The 22231-nt window shown below is 37.9% G+C and overlaps 1 protein-coding gene across 4 annotated transcripts in view; it reads left to right on the top strand.

The window, feature by feature from the left end:
- GFRA1 (GDNF family receptor alpha 1) overlaps positions 1 to 22231 on the top strand; it is a 146587-nt gene that overhangs the window by 98537 nt on the left and 25819 nt on the right. For all 4 annotated transcript variants that reach the window (XM_083844153.1, XM_083844154.1, XM_083844152.1 and 1 more), the window contains exons 6-8: positions 6289 to 6398; positions 11663 to 11797; positions 14577 to 14755. In XM_083844153.1, coding sequence (XP_083700279.1) covers positions 6289 to 6398; positions 11663 to 11797; positions 14577 to 14755 — 424 coding nt within the window. The remainder of the gene's footprint in view (positions 1 to 6288; positions 6399 to 11662; positions 11798 to 14576; positions 14756 to 22231) is intronic.

Genomic DNA, 22231 nt, shown 5'->3' with positions numbered 1-22231 from the left:
GTATAAAAAGATCTAACAGGTCCCTTGCAGATAACCTGAGCAATGGGAAAGGATAAGATTAAAGGCAAATGGTATGTGACTTACTTTATTATGCGTTGTGTAAGATACAGTAACAGAAACCAGGCGTAGAGTATGTTTATTTTAGGGCATTTTTTAATCAGAAAAAAATGAGTTAGTAGAAAAATAGAAAGAATACATTTCTATTGTTTATTTTAAAATATAAATATGCATAGGTGGAAGTGTTCTTAATTTTACGTGACTGACTTTCTAGCAGTTAGCTCTCCGCTAACTGGGATATTAAATGCCCTGTAAGCAGAAAGCCTGGGTAACGCAGGTGGCATCAGGCAAGGTGGGGAGCACGGCGCAGTCAGCCAGCAATGCAGAAGCCTGCTGGAGCGACGCACGGGTGCTCATCTGGAGCAGGAAGCCTTGGTGGGCTGCCGTGGTGCCCGGAGCCAGCACTCGTGAAGCCGAGAGGCCTCGGGATGAATCCTGTGTGGTCTCTGCTCTTTGTTTCTGTAGCCAGTTACTCCACAACCCGGATAGGCAGCCTGTATGTAATTGAGGAGTGTCTGTATTTTACTTCCAGATAAACAACACAATTTTTAAAGATAAATCAAATCTGGAATCAAATATTGGCGTGGGCTTAGGCTACAAGTCATTTAAAATAACGAAACAGAAGCAAAAACAGATAAAACCCAGCTTCTTCCAGCTAGTAGCTGATGTTTGGGATCAAAGATCCCACAATGGTTTCTGCAATGGTTTTACAAAAGATTTGGATCGGCTCACATGAGAGAAACAGCTTTTGGTATTCAGGTCTTGGGAGCCAAATAGTCTGCTGTTTAATCTTCACATTTTTTTACCCCTCAAAAAGAAGTAAAAATGCTCAAAAATGCCTTTTTTACTTCAGAAAGGGTGTGAATGCTGAGGTGTGTGTCAGGGCTCAGCGAGGGCCAGGGGCTCTGTGGGGGCCCCTGGGATGAGCAGGCCAGGAGCTCGCAGGCCGGGCTTGTTCCATAGCCACAGCCGGGCGTCGGGCACCATTTTGGGGACAGGGACTGGCCAAGGACCAGTGGCCCTGCTCAGTGTGGCCCTCAGGCAGGGCAGGGCTATAGGGGGTTGGAGGGCAGCACCCTACAGCATTACTGGGGCAGGGACTGAAGGCCCGGGAGGGCTGAAGGGGGCCATGGGCAGGTGGGGGAGCCCCGGGGGTGGGCAGGGGCATTAGGGCCCTCAGGGCCCTGACACGGTCACTGTTTGAGGAGGATGACAGCCAAATTAAAACCAACATGTTTCTGTTGAGAGAAATTTAAGTTCCTGTTCAATAAATATATGTAAAAATGCCCATTTAAAGAAATAATCAAAAATGGCGAAAATTCATAGTTGCTCACAGGTTCTCGGTAGTGTGTGTCCATAACTAAGGAGATATGACATGTACTACTATTGCACATTTCTAGTGCCTTTAATGAAAAACAGTCTTCAAAGATGGGTTGACTCTAAATTACTAGGTGCAGGGAGGATCATTTCTCTAGTGATGGAGACGCTTTGAGGTTTTTTTCGGCTCACTGGTTGATAGAGTTTCTTATGTAGTCTTTGCCTTGTTTTCTCGCTGCCCACTCACTACGTGTTTATGAAATAAAGAGAAAATGAAAAGCTCCTCCACCAAAGAACCTGCTAGTTTGGACACATATCAAGCCCTCTTGCCCGTATTGCATCCCAGCAGACAAACATAGCACCACCCCAGCTATACAGGAGCTATTTGTAGCTATGGAGCAAGATGCTGCATTTGACCCCCACAAAAGAGGAACAAGTATTTTGGCTTTTTTTTTTTTCCCCCTATAATGGTGTCATTTATCACACTGACACATATTCATTGACTTAGTCTGAAATTTCTCAGTGTCAGATTTATATTTCTTTTCTCTTTTGAATATTGATGCAACACTTCCCTTACGTGACTGCACTGCATCTGCCAAATGGTGTCTAGACGCTAGAGCAGCTTTAACTAATTAGTGTAGTCACTCCAGTCACTCAGCTTTGGCATTTACGAACCCTTTATGGTACTGTTGTTGAGCCATAAATAGATGCCTAAACACAAGCAACAATGTAAAGAGAGGCGGTAGTGAGCATGTTCAGACTTCACCCAACATCATGGAGGTGAACAGAGGACAGCAGCCCTAGCTGCCCATGTTCATAACCAGGGTAAGAAGTTGTAACCACTCACTTGGGCATGGCAGTGTACATGAATGCAATCAGCAGAAAATTCAGATTTAGTGTTCTTCTCAGGCTGAAGATCACCACTGCAAAGGGAAACCTAAGAGAGATTTCTCTCTAGTGCCCCTGCCTACAAGCAGTTGAAGATTCATAGAGCCAGAAGAACAGAAGTAAGGGAAATCAACACCTGATAGCCCAGCAATAGGGGGTGACTTTTGGAAAGGTACATCTGGTTCATAAAGCTGATTTCCAGTAGGCCATGGTTTACAGTGCATCCAAACTGAAAATGCAGCTGTAGAAATTATCTGCAACTTCATTGTTTAGACTGTACTTTCAAATATTGCATCCTGCATTTCTGTGCAGCCAGTGCTGAAGTTGAGTTGGCCAACTTTAAAGAGGGAGAATGGGTAAATAACAAAGATAACTTCAGAGCATTAAACAACTTCTACAAAACCTTGAAAATAAATTTAGTGAAAACCTAATCAACGTTGCCTATGCAACAAGCTGTGCTAATATAAAATTAAATTGTCTCAAAAATTATGAGGAGATTAAACACAATACTGCTATTAACAAACCTTATTTGTAAGCAAAATTTGAGTTTTGATTTACCCTGCTGAGTATTTGAAGAACTAGTATCATAAGGTAAACAAATTTATCTTTGTTTTCTTTGTATTCTTAACTTTTACAAATTATTTTACTGGTGCTAACACAAAGCATTAGAGAGCAGTAGGTTCGACTATTTTTTTCTCGTATTCACAGAAAGACTGTTTGTTTTTTGATCAGGTTTTCTTTGAATTTGCCAGTAGGATTATTCTTATTTTTTCAGTTACTGCTATACGAAATATTTAAAGTAAGCTTTCCAGAAGATCTACAGTGTACTTTGAGAAGATTTTCATTTTAGCTAAGCTAAAACTCATTTAATTTTATTTTTGTGTTTGTTCGTTTGTTTCTCTACAAAGAGAAGATTTTTTTTCTTCCTAGGAAGAAGATTTCTGGGTCGTGCTCTTCAGTTGTATTTATTTATTTATTTATTTATTTTTATTTTTATTTATTTTATTTATTTTTTAATGCAAGGGAAAGAATCATTAATGCTGTTGAACACAAAGGATTTGTGATTCTTACATGGAGAAAGAAATTAATAGTTCCTGCTATGTGTTATGCACAATATAAAAACTACTTGGTTTTGTATCCAGCCACCTAGTAAATAGGTACACGTATGTACATTGCACATGTAAAACCATGGGCACGCATGGTGCAAGCACTGTTTGTCCTCTAGATACCAGACTGCTCAGCTGGGGGTTAGACACTTACCCACAAGTTTCTAACCTCAAGTTGTTTCCTGCTGAAGAAGCACAAAGTTGGTACAATATGCATTTTCTTTAAATAGACTGCTATCATCTGATTACTTATCAAGCATGCCTTTTACCCAAACTCATCTTAATAATCATGTACAATAACTTAGTATAAATGATACTGTTTCTAATTAGGCTAATTTGTCTCTCTGTAGATAAGCAGCAGTACCACTGTTTTGGTATTGCTGATGAGGACACTTTTGTTGGTGTCACTCTACTGGAAACTCAGGGGCTAGATCATCAGTGAGCGGGTCTTCACTGAGCATGGTGGAGTTATTTTATGGCGGGTGGACACTTGTCTCTGTTTTTATTTGCTGGTCTTAACTTTATATCTGGTGGAAGTTTATCCACATGAATGACAGCTCAGGAGGGAGTAAGAACTTTGGTAGTATGAAGTTTGGATGCCTCAGAGAAGAGGTGTGTGACTATGTCCAGTAATGCTTGGACCAGAGCCATCTGAACTATATTTGGCTTATAAAAAATTAAACGTGCAACTTTGTCAGATTATTACCTTATACAACCACAAAAAAATCTTCAGAAATTAACACAGAAATCAGTGTGTACGCAAAGGGATCAGCAGAGCAATTTTAGCTTCCTTCAGTGTTTACTACAACAAATAAATTATTCAAGCAGACAGGGTAGTAACTGGTTGGTTTTATTCCATAGTTATCAGTACTTACATTCAGAGAAAAGGAGTATATATTTCTGGACCAATGCACATAATAATCTAAGGGAGAACTGTACAATTAAGAACGATGAAATGATTGCTATTAGTAGGATTTATAGAAACCTTAGAAACTGTAAATGATCTTTGTTCCCAGTTCCCCAGAAAGCTGGATCTTTGGATTATTGTCTTAATTATTGACAGAGAGGGAGTCACCACAGTGACATAGGGTTTCTTTGCCGAAATTCTCTTCGTGGTGCTATTTAACTCTTCCCATCCCTTGTAATCTGTCTTCTCAGTTTGTGCCCTGGTAGGTACACCAGTAAAATGGAGATTCTGTGGAAGTCTAGAACATATACACATAGAACATATAGGGCATCTTGAAGGATATGTAGAGAGCTTGACTCTCTCAAGCTGTTAAAGGTACAAATGTCCATCACAAGGTTAAATGGTTAAATAAGTGAAGGGAGGGAGTGAAAACCTGACAGTTGACTGTGGTTTGAAGGCAACCATGGATTTGCTGGTGATGGTATAGTTATGGATGGAATTAAAAAGAGGCCATGAGAATAGCTCAGATAAATTCAGGTGTGGTTTGCATACAATCTATTTATGGGATGCTTTTTCAAACTAAGCCTGTGAACCTTTTGAAGTTTGCCCATCACTATTTTCATGCCAATTAATGATGTTCCCATTCTGAGATAGGAAAAACAATAAAGCAAACAAAGATAATTAGTCTCTGGAGCATGCCAACAAATAAAATCTGTGCAAATCACTTGTTTCTGCTAACTTTTGTGGTTTTGCTGCAAAACTAAAAAAGAGCATTTCTATTGCAAATCTACATAATGCTAGAGCAGAGATGGAAATACATATATGACAGCATCCTGATTTTGAAAGGGCTTTGCAAAGATTAAACATCTTATTCTGAAAAACCACTCTGAGTTGTTATAAGCAAGAGAACACTTCCATTCCTTTTTCACGGAGGAAAAGGGAAGCAGGGAGGTTAAACCATTTGCTCATGGAGTCAAAGGTCTAAATGACACTTCATAAATAAACAAAAGTCACTGCTCCAAGAGGCTTACAAGTCCAATTGAAAACACAATCACAGCCGAGGAGAGAAGGTTAAGATGGGCAGGAGATAGACTGCAGGATGTGGACCTTGACTCAGCTCAGTGAAGCCTCTCAAATTTTACAGACCTGGATGGGAGCATTACATGGCCTTTAAAGTGCAATTCAACAGAACAGCTTCTAGCTGCTAGGAACTCTCTTCTTGGTTTCCAAAGTCATAATAATCTGTTAATTGAGATAGAGCTTTAGCCCTAGTCTTGAAGCACTTTCCATAGGTGAGCAGTGCTCTCCCCCTCTTGGAAATGAGGTAACTGAGGTAAGCAGCGATAAAAAATCAGTAGCAGAAGTGGATGCAGAGCACACATTCACTACTTCTGAGCTCAATACTGTAAGCTTTGGATAAATGCACATTTTACAAGAACAGATAGATTCTCAGTACCATTGCTCCAGGGGAGTGTGTAGATCATGCCATCTGGATCTGCCCAGTTCAGCCAGTTGGCTCTGCAGGCAAGTGCAGAGCAGGGGTAAGCCCATTCCCTGGGAATTCAGGGCAGAACTAAAGCAGGTCCTGCCTCAAGTCATGGAGTAAGAGGGCTCAGGGAGCAAAAACATAGAGTTTTGTGTAATGAGTAAACTAGCAGAAACTGTGTTCTGTTCCTATAGAATAACAGATTCCAGAGTTCAGATCCAGGCAAAATGACCACTCATGATAAAATGTCTCTTTGTCTTTTTTTTTTTTGGCATGAAAATGCAGAGCATTTCTTTTAGCAAAGGGCGTGCATGACCCTGTCATTTTCTCCCTTTTTGCTGTTTTCTTACACTTTTTTGTTCTGGTTTCAGAAATGGAATATGGAAAGAGACCCTCATCAATTGAAATGTGTCCAATGTATACTGAAGTTAAAAATACTAAGTGCTGTTGAAAAATAAAAAGACTGTAAAAGGTAAGAATGCCTGCAGGCTTGATTTTTAAAGATATGCCTTTTTTTCATGTTGCAGATCTCGCCTTGCAGATTTTTTCACAAACTGCCAGCCTGAGTCACGGTCTGTTAGTAGCTGTCTGAAGGAGAACTACGCTGACTGCCTCCTTGCTTACTCGGGGCTTATTGGTAAGAATGCAGGGAGGGGTTGGGGCTTGCTTGATCTAAAAAAAAAACAACACCCAAACAATATTTTGAAGACCCTCATGAAATAAAAACAGTGGAATACTGTACTGTATGATCCTAGGCAAAATTCTCAGCTAAGCGTCTTGGCCTTCTTTTACTTTACAGAGATTCCTGAGGTAAATTTTTACATTGCAAGGAAATTAAGGACAGGATAAAGAGAGAAATGCGTTTGAATTTGAAATAAACGTATATAAATTAAGCTTACAAAGTAAAACTTATTAAGGTGGTTGACTTTTGGACAGGACCATGAAGTAAGAAGCTAAAAAGAACAGATAAAGCTGCGACTTGGTTGGTTTTGCAGCTGTCATCACAAGGTGGGGTAAAATATTTCTAGGTGTTTAGGGAAAGTTTGGACATTTGAGGAATGAGCTGATAGACCAACCCAGCCTTGTTTCACTTGCAGCTGCTGTTCTTGCCACGATCACCTTCTGTCCACTCTAAGTTTTCTTAGGTGCCTGTCAATGGATTGGAACTGAGACCAAATTTATCATCTGAACTCCTCTCCCTCCCCAAAATAATTCATTTTGCTTGCTGTAACCTTCCTGACTGTCAACAGGCACAAGGGTGACTATATGCAAGTCAGATTCCATACACCCTCCACAGTATTTGATTCCTGAAAGAGAGAGGTTATCTCAGGAAGGTGAACTTGTAGAAATACCATGGCTGGGCAATAAACAATAAGTGAATGTCAGAACTCTGAAACAACAGGTTTTAAAAGTGCACCAGATAAGATGTTCTTAAGCCTACAGCCTGCACCTGCTGCAATGCAGTAATAGCCCCTTCTGTTGGGTGCGAAGGTCCCAGCTGAGTCCCTGAAGCAGATTCTGCTGTTAAATAAATGTCTTTTGAAATAATATCTGAAATAAAATATTTCCAACTTAGTCTTTATATATATATATATATAAAATGACTGAAAGACATATTTGCTGGCTTGTTGTTACCATTCTTAATACTGTAGCATCTAACAAGTGAGGTAAGTCCATGGAGTACCAACTGTTTAAAAAAGACATGATAATTTTGGAGGACATGGTTCTGTATCTTAAGTGATAACGACAGTATGCAAAGGCTATAACATATGAGCGGTTATGACAGAATGTCATTTGACTCTAAAAGAAAGAATTGAACAGCCTTGAAATCTGATCTAGTCAATGAGATTAAGAAGTCTAGCTGCTGGCAAAGAGTAACTTTACTAATAGATACTTCTGGGTGAGAGCTGCCAAGAAGTTCTTGCTGGACCTAGTGAATCTTGCTGACAGTTTTGTTGGATCCGTTTTTCAGTTTAAGCTCAAAGATGACGCAGTTCACATAGTAAGGTTTTTTTTTGTGTTACTGTGGATGACCATGCTGCAAAACACTGTCAGACATCGGAAATGTGGAATGAGTCCCTAAGCAGCTGAAATCAAAAGGAGATCTGATTTTCAAAGGGAAAAAATAAACATTTTTCTTCTTTCCTGTCAGCCTCTAGATACATGCAAAAAGATGGGAACTGATTAGTGTTACAGAAGTTTTTACTTCTTGGAAGTCATTCCAAGAAACAAAAATTACCAAAACAAAGCTTTCATCTGCTGAAGCAGTAAATTCCTGCTTCTGATATCAAGCTGATATAAAACTGGAGTAAATTATATGAAGACCATCACATTTGTAAGAGGCTATCTGAGATCAAAATCAGAAGTACAATGTTTCTACTGTCTACTTAATATATACAAAATGCAGGAAGAATAGATAGAGAGGCTCTGGGTAAGAAGCTGTTAGAGATTCATTCATTCATCAGAGCTCCAGGATGTCCAGGTGTTTTAATTAAGATAAGATATCATTCATTCATATGTAGATATATATTTAATTTAGACATTTCATTAAATGTAGCAAAAATTGTGCCTCCACATAGTTTGTTCAGGAAAGCGAGGATTCTCTGTGGAAGATACAGTGGATGTGATTCTGTTTGCAACAGGGTGTTATGTATATAATTATAAAGCTATGTATATCTTACAGAATGTGGAAGACCTTAGTGAATCACCTTAGGCTCCTTGTTATGGTGATAAATTAATACTTTTAAAGAATTACAGCATGTAAAGAAAAAAAAAAGATAAAAAATGATTAAATGTAAAATAAGACTAGTGATCACCATGCTTGAGATTCAGTGCTTTGCTTACAGCCTAGTTTAAGCCATCTGGACCTGCCTGTACTCCCACAGCAGTTTGGTATGGCTGCAACTGCTGACTTCAAGATCTGGTTAAGCATTCATTTTCTGACACATTTTCACCTGTTTTCAGTAAAATCCATCTAATTTCCCCAGAATTCCCCGGAATTCCATGGGAGTTTGTATGAATAAACTGCTTTTTGCAGAACTTGATGCTTGCTTCTGGATCCAGTACCCAGTCTTTAGACTTTGGTAATGCCAAATGGTTTGTACTGTAATCCTCATTTGCTAAGATACTTTCTGCCTCCAAAATGCAAACAGACTTCCTGTTCTTCTAACATTCTTGTTACTTAAATGTTGTTGCTTGCTGCATTTGATGGCCTTCACTGGGCTTGGGCAAATTCCTGTTGTTGGCTTTCATTTACTGTGTCACACATGGGTCAAAACAACTTCAGTCACACACCCTTCTCCTGGACCCACCGTAAATCTCCTGATTCTTAACTGACCCTAATTTGAGCAGCATCTTGGTTGTGCTCAGGTCAATTCTGCTTTTCCCTAGAATATGGAGACCTGACTGCCTACAACTGAGACTGACACACAACTGTTTGATACAGAGAACACGCAAAACTGAGCATGTCCTATTTTACTGCCAACCACTGTGGTTTCTCTGATCTGTTAGTGTCCTTGAGCAGAATTTCCAAGATGCAAGCTAGAGGAGGGAGGAGGAGGGGAAGGCACACACACTGCAGGGAGAAAAAGGAAATACACCCCAGGAAACGAAGCATATAATCCGCTTGGGTTCACATCTGCCCCCAGGTTTAAATGACAGACTGATTTTCTACTAGCTGCTCTTTCAGCCACTCTATTTTTGCTGGATGTACAGTTTGTGTGCTGCATATACACACTCCATGTCCTGGCGTTCCAGTATTCGTCAACCTTAATCATAGTTTGGTATCTCTTACACTTTTAGCCCCTGTCTTGACCCATTTTAATTACCTTATTACCTTTTTGTAGCCTTTCCTCAGTGACCTTTTAAACTTCCTCAGTACCGTTCTGTTTTCTCAACCCTTCACTAAGTGTTTGCTACTTATCCTTTTTTTAACACTGTTTTTTTTCCATTTGTGAAGTGGTCTTGTTTTGTGTTCTCTCTCACTACTTTTTAGATCATATCACAGGGTTGAAATAGCGCACTAAACCATCAAACAAATAATGGGTAGATATTTTCACTTGTTTTAGTTTAATTTAACATCATTCCTGTTCTTATTTATCTACTGTCAAGTTTTCATTTTAATGGCACAAATGATATTTGCCTATTTTACTAAATTCTCCACCTCCATTTAAAAAGTTTTGAACTGTGCTACTATTTACTCATGTGCAAATCTCATGTAGAATTTGAGCGATTATTATCACAGCTATCTCTTAGAAGTTGGAAGTAGATGAAGACGTAGAATTTCATTCTAATTTAAAACCATCCCCAAACAAGACAACAGATGCTTTTTCTGACTTTGGCAGTTGCACTGCATTCATTTTCACATACGTTACTGCCTTTCTCAGGCCAGCCCTTAATGTCTGTTTTCCTTGGTCTCCCACATCTCCCATATGAAGTATTTTGCATGTTGATTTGTTTAATTCCCAGTGCTGCCTGGTGACTGAAAGGCTATTTCATATCATTCTGTGATTTGTGTTATTTCTAATGTTACCTTTTTTTAGCCCTATTTATTTGATAGCCCTTTCCTGTATGGTATTACAGACTCTTGACCCTGGACCTGTGGACCAAATTTTCTCTGCTAATGTACACTTTGGGTCTCTAATATTTATCCTTCATTTATTACGTCTTCTTAATGACTACTTTGATGTCATTTGAGGAGTTTTGAGGGGCTATGATCACATATCCTCATGATACAAAGCCTGTCCTAGACCTGTAGATTGCCAAGTGAGGGACTTGTTTCTTGAAACTGCTTTACTCAGTAAAAGTATCTAACAGCAGCCCCTCTCAATTAATTTTCTTCTGTTTGGTGAGACATACAATAAAGATTCAGACTTCTCAATCCTTAGGAGAATTTGAGATCTCTGGCCAACTGTGTTGATGCCTTCAGTGTGACTACTGATTTGAATAAGTGTTGATCTTACAACAGTTAACCTTATCCAGATGAGTGGTGAATAGTTCCTGTATAACTTCTAGGACACAGAACACATTCTTTGGTTTCATTCGATTATTGCTAGCCTTCAGCTGACATATAAATGTGAGAATATTTACCTAAGAATTGTAAGAGAGTTGGAACGAGCCTGTGGTTGTAAGTTGTTGACAGTGTTCAGGAAACAATCACTGTACTAAAAGAGCAGCGATGCAGCAAAATTAATAGTAATTTATTACCTGCTAAGAATCAGTTGTTTCTTTTCCTGCATGCTGGTTGTGTTTTTGCTTTGTCCTTCACCATAACCCACTCTGTTGGCAGGGCCCTCAGGAGCACCGTAGGGGTGGATAGCACTCCTCCAGGATGTACCAGCACTCTTTGCAGCATGACCAACGTTCTCCTTGCTCACGCAGTTCAGAACTGTTTTTCCAGGCTGGCTGCAGACTTGGGGAGGAAGCTCCAGTTATTTGCAGAAAATGAAAGAAAATGCAAGTGAGGAAGAAAATAGGATTTTTAGAGTGCAACTCTAAGGACTCAGCTCCACACGTTTGATTTGGCAGCAGAGGCCTTTTAAGAGGTTTCCCACTTATCTCACCCCATCCCTCCCTGTGCTATAGTTTTTCACCTGTCAGTTCTGCTGATGGAGCTCTCTGTGGTCTTGCAGTGTAAACCTTTTGAAACAAGGGAATGGGTTTTTACTGTGGGAGCCATTTTACAATACCTGAAGTGGTTTCATTCAAACAACCACAGGTGTAAAATGTTGCACAGGACTGGTGGGCAAAGGGAGCCAGGAACTCTAGAAGTAGAAACTCTACCATGGGTCTGCACTCTGAATGTATAACTTACCAAGTGTTGTTTGTCTTCTTCTTAGTATGGGAATAATACTTCAGTGCAGAGGTTGCTCACAGTACAGTGCTTTACTGTTTTTTTAATAGGCACAGTGATGACACCAAACTATATAGACTCAAGTAGTCTCAGCGTTGCCCCATGGTGTGACTGCAGCAACAGCGGTAATGATAGAGATGAATGCCAGAAATTTCTGAATTTCTTCCAGGACAACACATGCCTTAGTGAGTATGGAATTAACAGATGTATAAAAGAGTTTTAGCATGTTTTATGGAATTTATTTATTGTTTAAGTGTGTTGTGATGCATCAAGTCAATCTCTTTGCACACTGTAAGCATGGTTCTGGTGTAGGTGTAAGAACTAGAATTGAACAAACTCAAGCAAATAAATATTCCTGATACTGTAGTTTATGGCCAAGGTTGCAAACACAGGATGTTGTTGGAAAAAAAATTCAAATTAAAGAAGTGTATCATACAGAAATATGTTTACATCACAGATCATGTTTGGACCCTAGCACTCAGGGAGCATCTGTACCAAAAAATTGCAACACCTGAGGGCCTTGTGTATAATTTAAGAACTTCATATTAAAAAAGACATGTATTTTATGAAGGATTTGTTGTAGGTAAGTATAAATTGGATTGTGTTTGCAGTTTATGGCCAAGCTTCAGGTTTCTTAGGCTACTTGATCTCAAATGCCTGGTTTTAACACAAGGCTGGATGGTACCCATTTTCAAGATTTTGTTAAATTATTGATTTCTTTTCAGTTAAGCTTACTCCCAAATTAGGGACTATTATAAATTTCAGAATGGCTCAGTGGAGTCAATTTTGGCAGGTTCTCTTTTCAAATTTCCTGTCTGCCTGCAGCAGCATAATTGGATGATGTGGAGTGTGCACCAGAGTTTTAATTTCAGATAAATGAGGAGACCAAAAGAACTTGGCTTCCATAGCCTAGCAGAACAGAAGTTGAAAGCATACATGATTGTCCTCTGAAATTGCATTAGGGGGGCAAGTACAAGGAGGGAAAAGAATTAGTTAACATAAAGGGCAGTGTTGACACAGAATCAAAGAGAGGTATTTGCCATACATATTTAGGTTTGGAATTGAAAATTTTTTAACCATCAGGCTTAAGTTAAAAGAACAGCTTTTCAGCAGGAGGGGAAAAAGTTCTTCCTGGTTTTACAAGGCATTTTTCATCAGGTTATGAAAAGAAGCATGCATTGTTGCTTTTTGCAAAAAATAACAAATGAATATGATGATCCAGACAGTTCCATCCACTCCTATATTCTTGCATTACTGCTAGTGAGGGTCTGTATTTTAGGATAGGGTCTGAAAATCTCCACTTGTAGCTCCTCAACAGGCAGCACATTTGTGAAGACATGGGGAGCTTTGCATACAAAAAAGTGAGTTATTTGTGTTCCTATCTGTTAAACTATTTATTAAGCTTTGGAAGAATTAAAGTTACTCAAGACCACTTATGAAAAAAAACAATTCTGGCTGTGATTGTGTGAAAGTCAACAATACAGCCCGAGACCAACTTCAAACCTAATGGTGCTGCAATTTATATAAGTATACTGTAATACATCAGATGTTAATTTGTGAATATTAATCGCTACAATGTTACAGGTTCTTTTTAAAATGCATAGGTACAGATATCCTATGTCCCTTTTTTGCTACCAGTACAAAAATGTTAATGAAGACAAATCAAAGACATTAGAGTCTACTGTGAGACAAATTATAGTCATCCCAGCTGTTAGGGAGCTCTTTTTTTCATGAAGAAGTTAAAGGTGTTTCTGGGTTAATAAAATGTTTTTTACCCTCATAGACAAGTGGAAAAGTTCATATATTTTTTTTAATTTTTAATGTCATGATATATAAATAGCATTTCACTGCCTGGAATGATGGCATAGAATGCTGGAATTTCTGTGATCCTTCTTGCAATAGTGGAAACAAATTAACAGGAGTTACTGTTAATTTAGGAAATCATTCAGACACTTACGAATACTTTCTATGTGGAAAATATTGCTTTATATACTGCCTTACTCAGGTAAAGCCAGGAAAAATATAATTCCACTCTGCCTACTTTGTCTTTATCAACCAAACTGATTGTGATGCCCGCTATAAATTCTTCTCTGCGTGTGCTGGAGTTCTGAGAACTAATATTAGAATAAAATGCATCTTTCTCGGATGAGAATTAAATGTAAATTATTTTATAAAGGAAGGAATACCACTGAGAAGAAGTATTAATAGCTTCCATATATTAGTCCCCAGTGAAGTTGTTTGATTTCTTATACAAAGAATTTGAAATAAGAAATCCCTAAATCCATGTTGAATCCCCAAAGACCTGATTAAAAACTGTTTTTTATTTGTTTACAAAAAAAAAACCAACCAATTTACTCTTGCCATAAACACACTCTTTAATCCCATGAAACCGTGATAAGCTTTTTAACTTTTATATCCTGAAGTTTTAGTTTAAGCATGTTTCCCTCACCTAATTATGCAGATTTTGATTGAAAACTGTAAGGAAAACTGAAAGGAAAAGATTGTCTTAGTTAAACCATTTTGTCGTTATGGGCATATTAGTTTTAATACAACAAGCTGTAGAAATAAATCGGTATTTTGCCCGCTCTCTGTTCTTAGTTTGCTATGTAACATCACCTGCCTCAGAAAGGACACAACATTGAAACTGATTTTTAAATCTTGAAAGTAAGTTTTTGAGGCTTTTGGTTGGTAACAAATATGATTACAGTAAGACCTAGGGCTTCTGTCAAGAATGACCAGGAATGTTACAAAGAATAGGCTGCATCAGATAATTATGTGGCTCCAGCCTCTAAGTTCATGTTTCTGATATGTTCAAAATTAAGACACGTTTTTCAAAATAAAAATGGAGCTTCTATAAATACAGTTTTGATGGAATAATAAAAATATTAATAATAAAAAATAAATAATTTCTGCTTTCTGCCATTTGTTTAGAAGTAGAAAATTGCCTGTAATTTCTTTTTACAGAAAATGCAATTCAAGCCTTTGGCAATGGTACTGATGTGAATGTGTGGCAGCCAATCTTACCAGTACAGACCACCACAGCCACAACTACAACAGCTTCCAGACTTAAAAACACAGGTTCAGAGACCACCAACAATGAAATACCCACCCACAATGATTCACCAGCATGTGCAAACCTGCAGGTAAGAAAGTCTTGTAATTTTTGCGGTACATAAAAGAAAGGTGTTCATGGATATGTATGCAGAGTAGTTTCCTGCTCCATGAATAAATACCTGCCTAATTTAGAGTATGTGTTTACTAGTTACAAGCCAGATACACTGTAAAATATCAGACACTTTTATTTTAAATAAGAAGCATGCATATTTCAGAATGGCCTTCATTGCCTCTCTCAGAGAAACAAAGCACAATATTTAATTTATCACAGGTTTGGATATGAACGTGGTACTGTCCAAACCCTGCCAGCATGTGTCAGATTAAATTAGTCTCCTGAGTAAACCAAATTTAAGGGGAACTTTGAATGTTAGCTAGCATGGGATGCTATGGGTTTTTTTTGTTGTTTTTTTGGCTGAGTAGGTCTGGATAGTAGAGAATATGGGGTGCTACATGGTGAGGAAGCTGGATAAACATGCAAGCTATTTTGGATCAGGTGCCTTCCTGAACTGAGCTCAAAGCTGTGATATGATTTTGGCCAATGGCTGCAGCCATTTCCTGTAGTGCTTCAATCAGCCTGTTTGTGGTGTGTCATTGATTCTGGATTTTAAAGAGGTTCATCGCCTGCTGAAGGCAGTATATGCAGCCCTTAGAAAGCATTAAGAATTTTGGCAGGAGAGAACTGCAAAATCTAGACAGGAAAGATCATGAAGTAACAGGCAATGTTGATTAACATTCTTCCAAGGCATTACTGAGTCGCAAAGTATATGAGGTTAATTGTAGATGGTGTTGAGTTTAGGACCTTCTGTTTTAATTCGATTTTTCATATCTGTACATTCATTATTAGTTAAGCTTTATAAGTTACTGACGAGAGAAAGATAGTTGTAGGCACTCTATTTCCATATGCAGTAGTCATTTGACCAAATGAAATATGCTAAAAAGAAATGTAATCTTTTAAGCCTGGAACTTGGAGTATCTTGCATCTGAAGCAAGAACCTGATGGAATATTATTAATTCACTTCATGTTGTATTAAAAAGTTTTACGGCAGAGATCACATTTTCCTTCAGTATTTGTACAGTCATACACTTTACACATAGAATAAGGCCTCCAGATGCTCCTAAAGTACACAACTACTAAACCGAAGAAGTAGCAAGGGATCACAAATCCCATTGGTTTCAGTTTGATTTGCAAATGTTCCTCAAACCTGAATAGATGTTCTGTTGTTCTGAAAACAAATGAAGTTCTCCCCTGTCCTCCCTACCTTATGCCAGTTACTCTGGCATTTTGAGGTCATGTCGCACTCGGATTTATCAGCCCTGGTTTGAAGGTGTGCTGTGACTTCAAGTACACCCCAGATATACTTGACGCAAGAAGTAAAGCTCTCCAGGGAAAACAGCTTCATTTAAATAAATTATCTGCTGTTTTGTAAAACTACAGATATGCTGGCATTAAAAGGTCACTGAAGTTACATGAATCACACACTCTTTTTTTCTTGTGAAATACAACATTCTGGTGCTAGCTATTTTCTTGTGTCAGAATTGAACCATGAAGAACAAAGCTTTTACATTTCGGTGGATTTTTCAATAGTAACTTGCGAATAGAGCCAAAACAAGCCCACACTTTTTTAAAGAAACCTATGTTTATTGGACAGTGTGGTGCCACTTTGCATGTGAGACTTAAACCTCAGTTCAAATTTTACAAAAGAACTGGAGGCATTCATACTGCACTTGGAGAAGCATATTCATTCCAAGGCTCTCCTCCCATGAAAAATATGTCTTTGTAGTATTTTCAAAACATGAACTAGTGCTACCAAAATCAATCTGAAAGGCTTTGTTATACACTTAGCATTTGAGCTGAAAATTTCAAAAAGGCAATCGAGCTTAAATATTGTGAAAAGTAGAATTAAAAAACATTAGCCTTAGTTCAAAAAGACAGTGACAGAGAGGGAATGGGGAGGTGATCATTGAGATGCTACAAGGATGCATATCCTAGTTAGTGGATTTAGAAATGCAGTAAAGGAAGAAAGAGCAGGAAGTGATTGATTAATACAGATTGCTATAGAAATAAATACAGTAAGGGAGGAAAGAGCAGGAAGTGATTGATTAGTATAAATTGCCATAGAAATGAACAAATACTAACCTCCTGAGGTTGTAAAATACAGGACATTAACCCAATCTGCCAAGAGTGTCACCAGCGGAACAATTTTTGTTACATTTTTTTCTGACTTGTTCACAATAGTTGTATGAAAAGCAGGAATACAATAATGGTTTTGTCATTCTGCCATGTACTCCAGCACACAAGCCTACTTGGGAATTTGGAATTGTTATGAGTGCCTAAAGAAAATACGCGATTTGTTTATCTGAACTCAGTATTTATTTTGAATGCCTGTTGAAGGTTTGGATTTTAAAATAATTTTTGCTTTAGTGATGCTACTTAGAAATGGTTCTTCATTTCACATTAGCATTGCTACAGTTCTAATTGATGTAGAGAAATGTTGATTTTTGTTGTATGCTTATTTAATGTTTAAATATGAATGGATTTTTGTACTACACTATTTTTTCTGTCCCTAAATTAAATTGGCACTCCATCTGTGCCAAGAAGATGCTTACCTTCATCAGGAGTCCTATAAACTCTCCCATAAACCTGGCTCCTAAGTTTGCTAAACACAAAGAATAAATAGTGGTTAGCTCTGTATAAATGTAAATTCAAATATTTTGAGGTGCTTGAAGTCTAGCAAAGAATCCTCAGCACCATGTTAAAAAATAGTGTGAACAAAAAGGGAAAAGGTGAATGCCAACAGTGTGGTCCTTATACATCCACATTTTATTAAGCAATTGTCATTCTTATCTTTTTTTTTCCGATAGCTGCACTCCAACTTTTTCTACTTAACTGTCACATTTGTTTGTCTTTCATTCTCGGTTGTAACTGGTGTTTAGAACGTCAGTCAAAAAACGGTTATGGCTTTCAGTCTCACACTCTACCATCACTGCTTGAGCCATCATCTTGGATTATGTGAAAAGGACAAAAGAATGAGTTTGGAAGTGTAGTCACTCCATGTATTCCTCAAGAAAAATGCTGCTTCTGCATTTAAGGAAGATGCATGGAAAAGAAAAATAATAATAAACTTCAAATGATAGATTAGATTAGATTAGATTAGCATCATCAGAAATAAATAAAAAAGTAAGACTTTCATACTGGGCTTGCTATAATATTTTAGAAGACATTTTGCACATGACTAAAAAAGAAAGGAATCAAGATGGTTATGGATGTTTCATTCTATTTTTGTGCATTGACATCTGTCAACTCCTTAGCCAAAGCTATATACTTTGTTTCCTCATGTTTATTATAAATGTCTTGATCTAGGTAACCTTAGCTCAGCATTTAGAGGGAATGTAAGGTTTTCGTGCTTTTGATGACGTGCGAGCAGTACACACATATAACTGAGATATGTGGCCCTTCAGACTGAAGGCAAATATTTTTCTGTTGAGTGCAGTATGTGAATGTCTTTGTACTCTCAGCAGCAGAATTCCTACCTCAAATTTATGAGATAGTATTTTAAAAGCTCAAATATTCTGTGGGGAACAAGGAAGAAAAGAGAAATGCAGATACTTAAGTATGTAGATTCTTTGTATTTGCTGTATGATTTGGGAGTATTTAGAGCAGTGTGGATCATATCGCATGCTGTCCTTCCACAATTTCCATAATTCCACATAAAGCTGTTACTTTAAGAAGAATGTGTTATGGCAAGCCTTAGGACAAAAACAGGAGACAGAGCTCACAGTTCTCTGGGACTAGAACTTTAGCATGACTGAGACTGGAAATTGTGCTTTTAGCTTGTAGGTCTAAGCATTGCACATCTTCACCCCTCTGTCTGCTAATCCAGTGTTTGAAATACTGTCTGTAATTATCTAATGTAGCTTCCTGTGTGTCAAATATAATTATTATTATAAAGCATTGTGTAGGTGTTAAGAGAGGGTTAAAAGCTTCATTGTAGTGCTCTGAGGATCAAGACACAGCAGGTGTGGAGCTTCAGGACTGGTAATTGGGTGGTGGGTGAGCATAAACAGGGAACACAGGCAGCATGTAGGTGTTTTGTTGATGAGGGAATAGTACCACTGCTGAGACTGTACTCTGGAATAAAGACAAAGTGAACTTTATTTATCCCCAGTGAACTACTATCATCTAGTCCATATGGCTGGCACCCTCTCTTCCCCAGCCCCTCCATACAATCTGTGATCTTTCTGTTCCTTTTTCATTTTGTGAAAAACAAGCACTGTCCTTTCAAATGCCCTGCCTACCTTTCCCTTGGGAGACATTGTACTTGGACCTCTTTCTCCAGACATCACAATTACACAGAAAGTTCCAGTCTGGAGCAAAAGATGGGCAAGAATATAAAACTCCCATTGCTGTGCCAGAACAAATTGGAAAAAAAAATAGAATATTGACTAAATGTTTCATATGAAAAGATTTAAATTTGCCTCCTGTATTTCCAGGATTAGCTGACATAATGGGGTCAGCCTGCTTGTTTGAGTGATTTACAGAACACCTATTGGCAGGTTTTCCTCTGAAAAAGCAACATCTTTAATTTGCTTTGGTCATAATTCTGTTGTACCTAAAGGAGTCTTGTGTGCTTTACGTGTTCAGATTAAAATCTGGCAGCTAGGGATAATTCAGAGTTTCATCTTTAATTTTATCCTTCTAATTTGGATATCACTAAACAAAATCCTGTTTTACCAAAACAGATACTGTTTTGTCCATTGATATTGATTTCAGCAAAGTTAATCCTGATTTGCTTCAGCAGCGTGGTAGACGGGGGTCCTCAAAAATGTACTCTGAGAAGTATGCAGTTCCCTGAGACTGTTTTCACTTACTCCATGGTTGTTGCACCTTTTGGACAGGACTGCGAAGGTCAGGTCACTGCGGGAGAGGGTCAGGTCTCATTTTTCAGGCGTGTGGTAGTCTGGGTGTTCATTGGTGTGGAAGCAGTCGGCAGTCCTCCTGCATTGCTGTACAAACAGCGTACCTCAATGGCAGAAGGCTGCTTTGCAATTAACATGTACATACATACGTGCTAATGGTCTGATTGTGTAGACTGCTCCCACTTGGAGCAAGGCTGCACTTATGTTCTTCAATGTCTTTGCCAAATAATTTCAGGACCACACAAGATGGATCATTTTCAAGCGTGTTGAAATCCTGCTGAAGTTCAAGATCTGATTAATATAGCTGATTAGTTTCTAAGTACAGAGAATCTTTTGCCTCTCCTTTGAACATCAGAGGAGCAGTTTGAGGATGTAGCCAAGTATCATACCCTATAGGCTCAGATGTATCCTATTAGTGTCAGTGTTGCTCTCAGGCATCAGCCATCAGTCGTCAGTAGAAACTTGTTCTCATTTACCAGCCTCGGTTGAGCTTCGTAGTTGAACATAGGTCCCCCTTGCAGGACCTGTCACAATTTTTGGAGTAAAATGTAGGCTAAAACTCTCCAGTGATAGAGAGTAATCGGCACAGATCTGTTACCATCATGAGCACTACTCAGATATACATCATCTGAAGCTAACATTCATTCTCTTTGGCATATAGAGCTCTTTTTAAGACTCTGCCTTATATTTAGTCATTAGTCCTCAATGAAACATTTGTAATGTTGGAAGTTGGGTGTAATAAATTTCTGTCACTGAAGGATAGCAATAGCAAATTTATTTCTTTTATATATTAGAATTACAGTTTAAATTATTTTTGATTAATATGCTTTTCATTATACTGAAATATCAGGCATGTATACTGCTGGAGAGCATAGTACTTTACAATTATTTCATCAATGCTAAAATATTTTACAGTTCATTTTAAAAAAGTTTTAATAGTCTGAGCATCTTTAGTGTATTATAATAATACAGCCCTTTATAGCAGACTGTAAAACTCCAGACTACAGTTTTAGGAGTCGTGCAATTTTGTTTTATAGTTTAATAATTGTTCAATTGAAAATGAATATGAGGTTACTAAAAAACAATTTAATGACTTGCAAAAATACAATTTTATCAAAATGTACTCTACACCTTTACAGAAATTGAAATTTCTATGGACAGATTATAGTTTTTATGCTTGGAAAGAATTTTGCAAATTGTTGCTACTAAAAGCAGATGTAGCATATGCAGTGTTCCCCTAAGCCACAGTTGTTCCTACATTTCACCTCAGTATCTTCTTATAGGAATACCCACAAAAATACAAAGTGCTAGAATAAACCAGAACAAGAATATTGGTTCACGTCAGATAAGCCAAATCAAGTTATTCATAGCCCATGTTATTACTTTATATGGTTATTCATCATATTAAAGGTATTCCTAACATCAGCCAGTTTTAGTTCTCAATCAAATATCTAGTCCATCATACGTTTCCCTTCTATAACAGATAGCTCACTGTAGCCTGCTAAAAAACAGCCATAAAATAGAGCACAGTATTGTAATTTAATTTTAAAGCATAACTACTACTAGTAAAAATTCTAGGGCATTGCATTGTGATGGTAGATGTTTAATCATATTGTCTTTGGAAGTATAGTTCATAATATATTGTGCATTTATGGAACTTGACAGAGTTTTGTTTAAGACATATTGTTTGCAGTTAGCAAGTATTAGGTTTTGTCCATGACTCTGCTTCCATTCGTACACGTGCAAGTGAAAGTAACTCTGGATATGCCAGCAGGCTAATCCTGTTGCAAAGCAATTGCAGGCAAAAACGATCATGCCACCATGTTTCTAATGGAGTGGAGAACAAGAAAATAATTCTTGAAGTCTTTAGAACTTTTTTATTTTTACAGCAGTAGTTTGTGGAAGTCCTGCTGACAGACCAGAATCCCATCAAACTATAGATATTCTGCAGGCTTGTAATGAAAAGATACTCCTGACCTTGAAGCCCTAATTGCAGTTGACTTCAGTTAAGCCAAGCTATCACCTCATAGACTTCATTTATTCTCCAGTGCTCCAGAAACAATAAATATTTTACTGCTATAAACTGTGTTAATGTACTATGTTATCCTCAAAAAGTATATACAGAGATAATGAGAAAAACCAAAGTAGAAGACTGGTTCTACCTCAGATAATCAATACAGTTGTGGACATAGAGATGTTTCTTTCTAAAGTATTCACACAGTTTGATAGTTGCCAGAATGAATCAAGTTTTAACAAGTAAAATCTTAATCAATTCTGCTATTTTTGAAAAAAAAAAAAAAAGTTACTTGCTAGGCAAGCAGAGGGATTTGCTCAAGATGCTGCCAATTTCATGAGTCTTCTATAATTGAAATGTGTTTTTTAAACTCCTTATTGAAGGACGTATTGATGTTTTTGACTCATAGTGTGGTGGTTTAAGACTAGATGACAGCATGGAGGCTAAATAATTTGGGATGCCAAAGCACTTTAACCACAGATGCATGCAATATTATGAATCACATGCCTCCCCCATCTTGTGGGGGATATGGTGCAGTGGAGATGAGAAATCAGGGCAGAGGCCAGCATAGCAA

Source organism: Anser anser (genome assembly GCF_964211835.1).
Source record: "Anser anser genome assembly, chromosome: 7".
Classification (NCBI taxonomy): domain Eukaryota; kingdom Metazoa; phylum Chordata; class Aves; order Anseriformes; family Anatidae; genus Anser; species Anser anser.
This window is presented reverse-complemented; position numbering and strand designations above follow the sequence as displayed.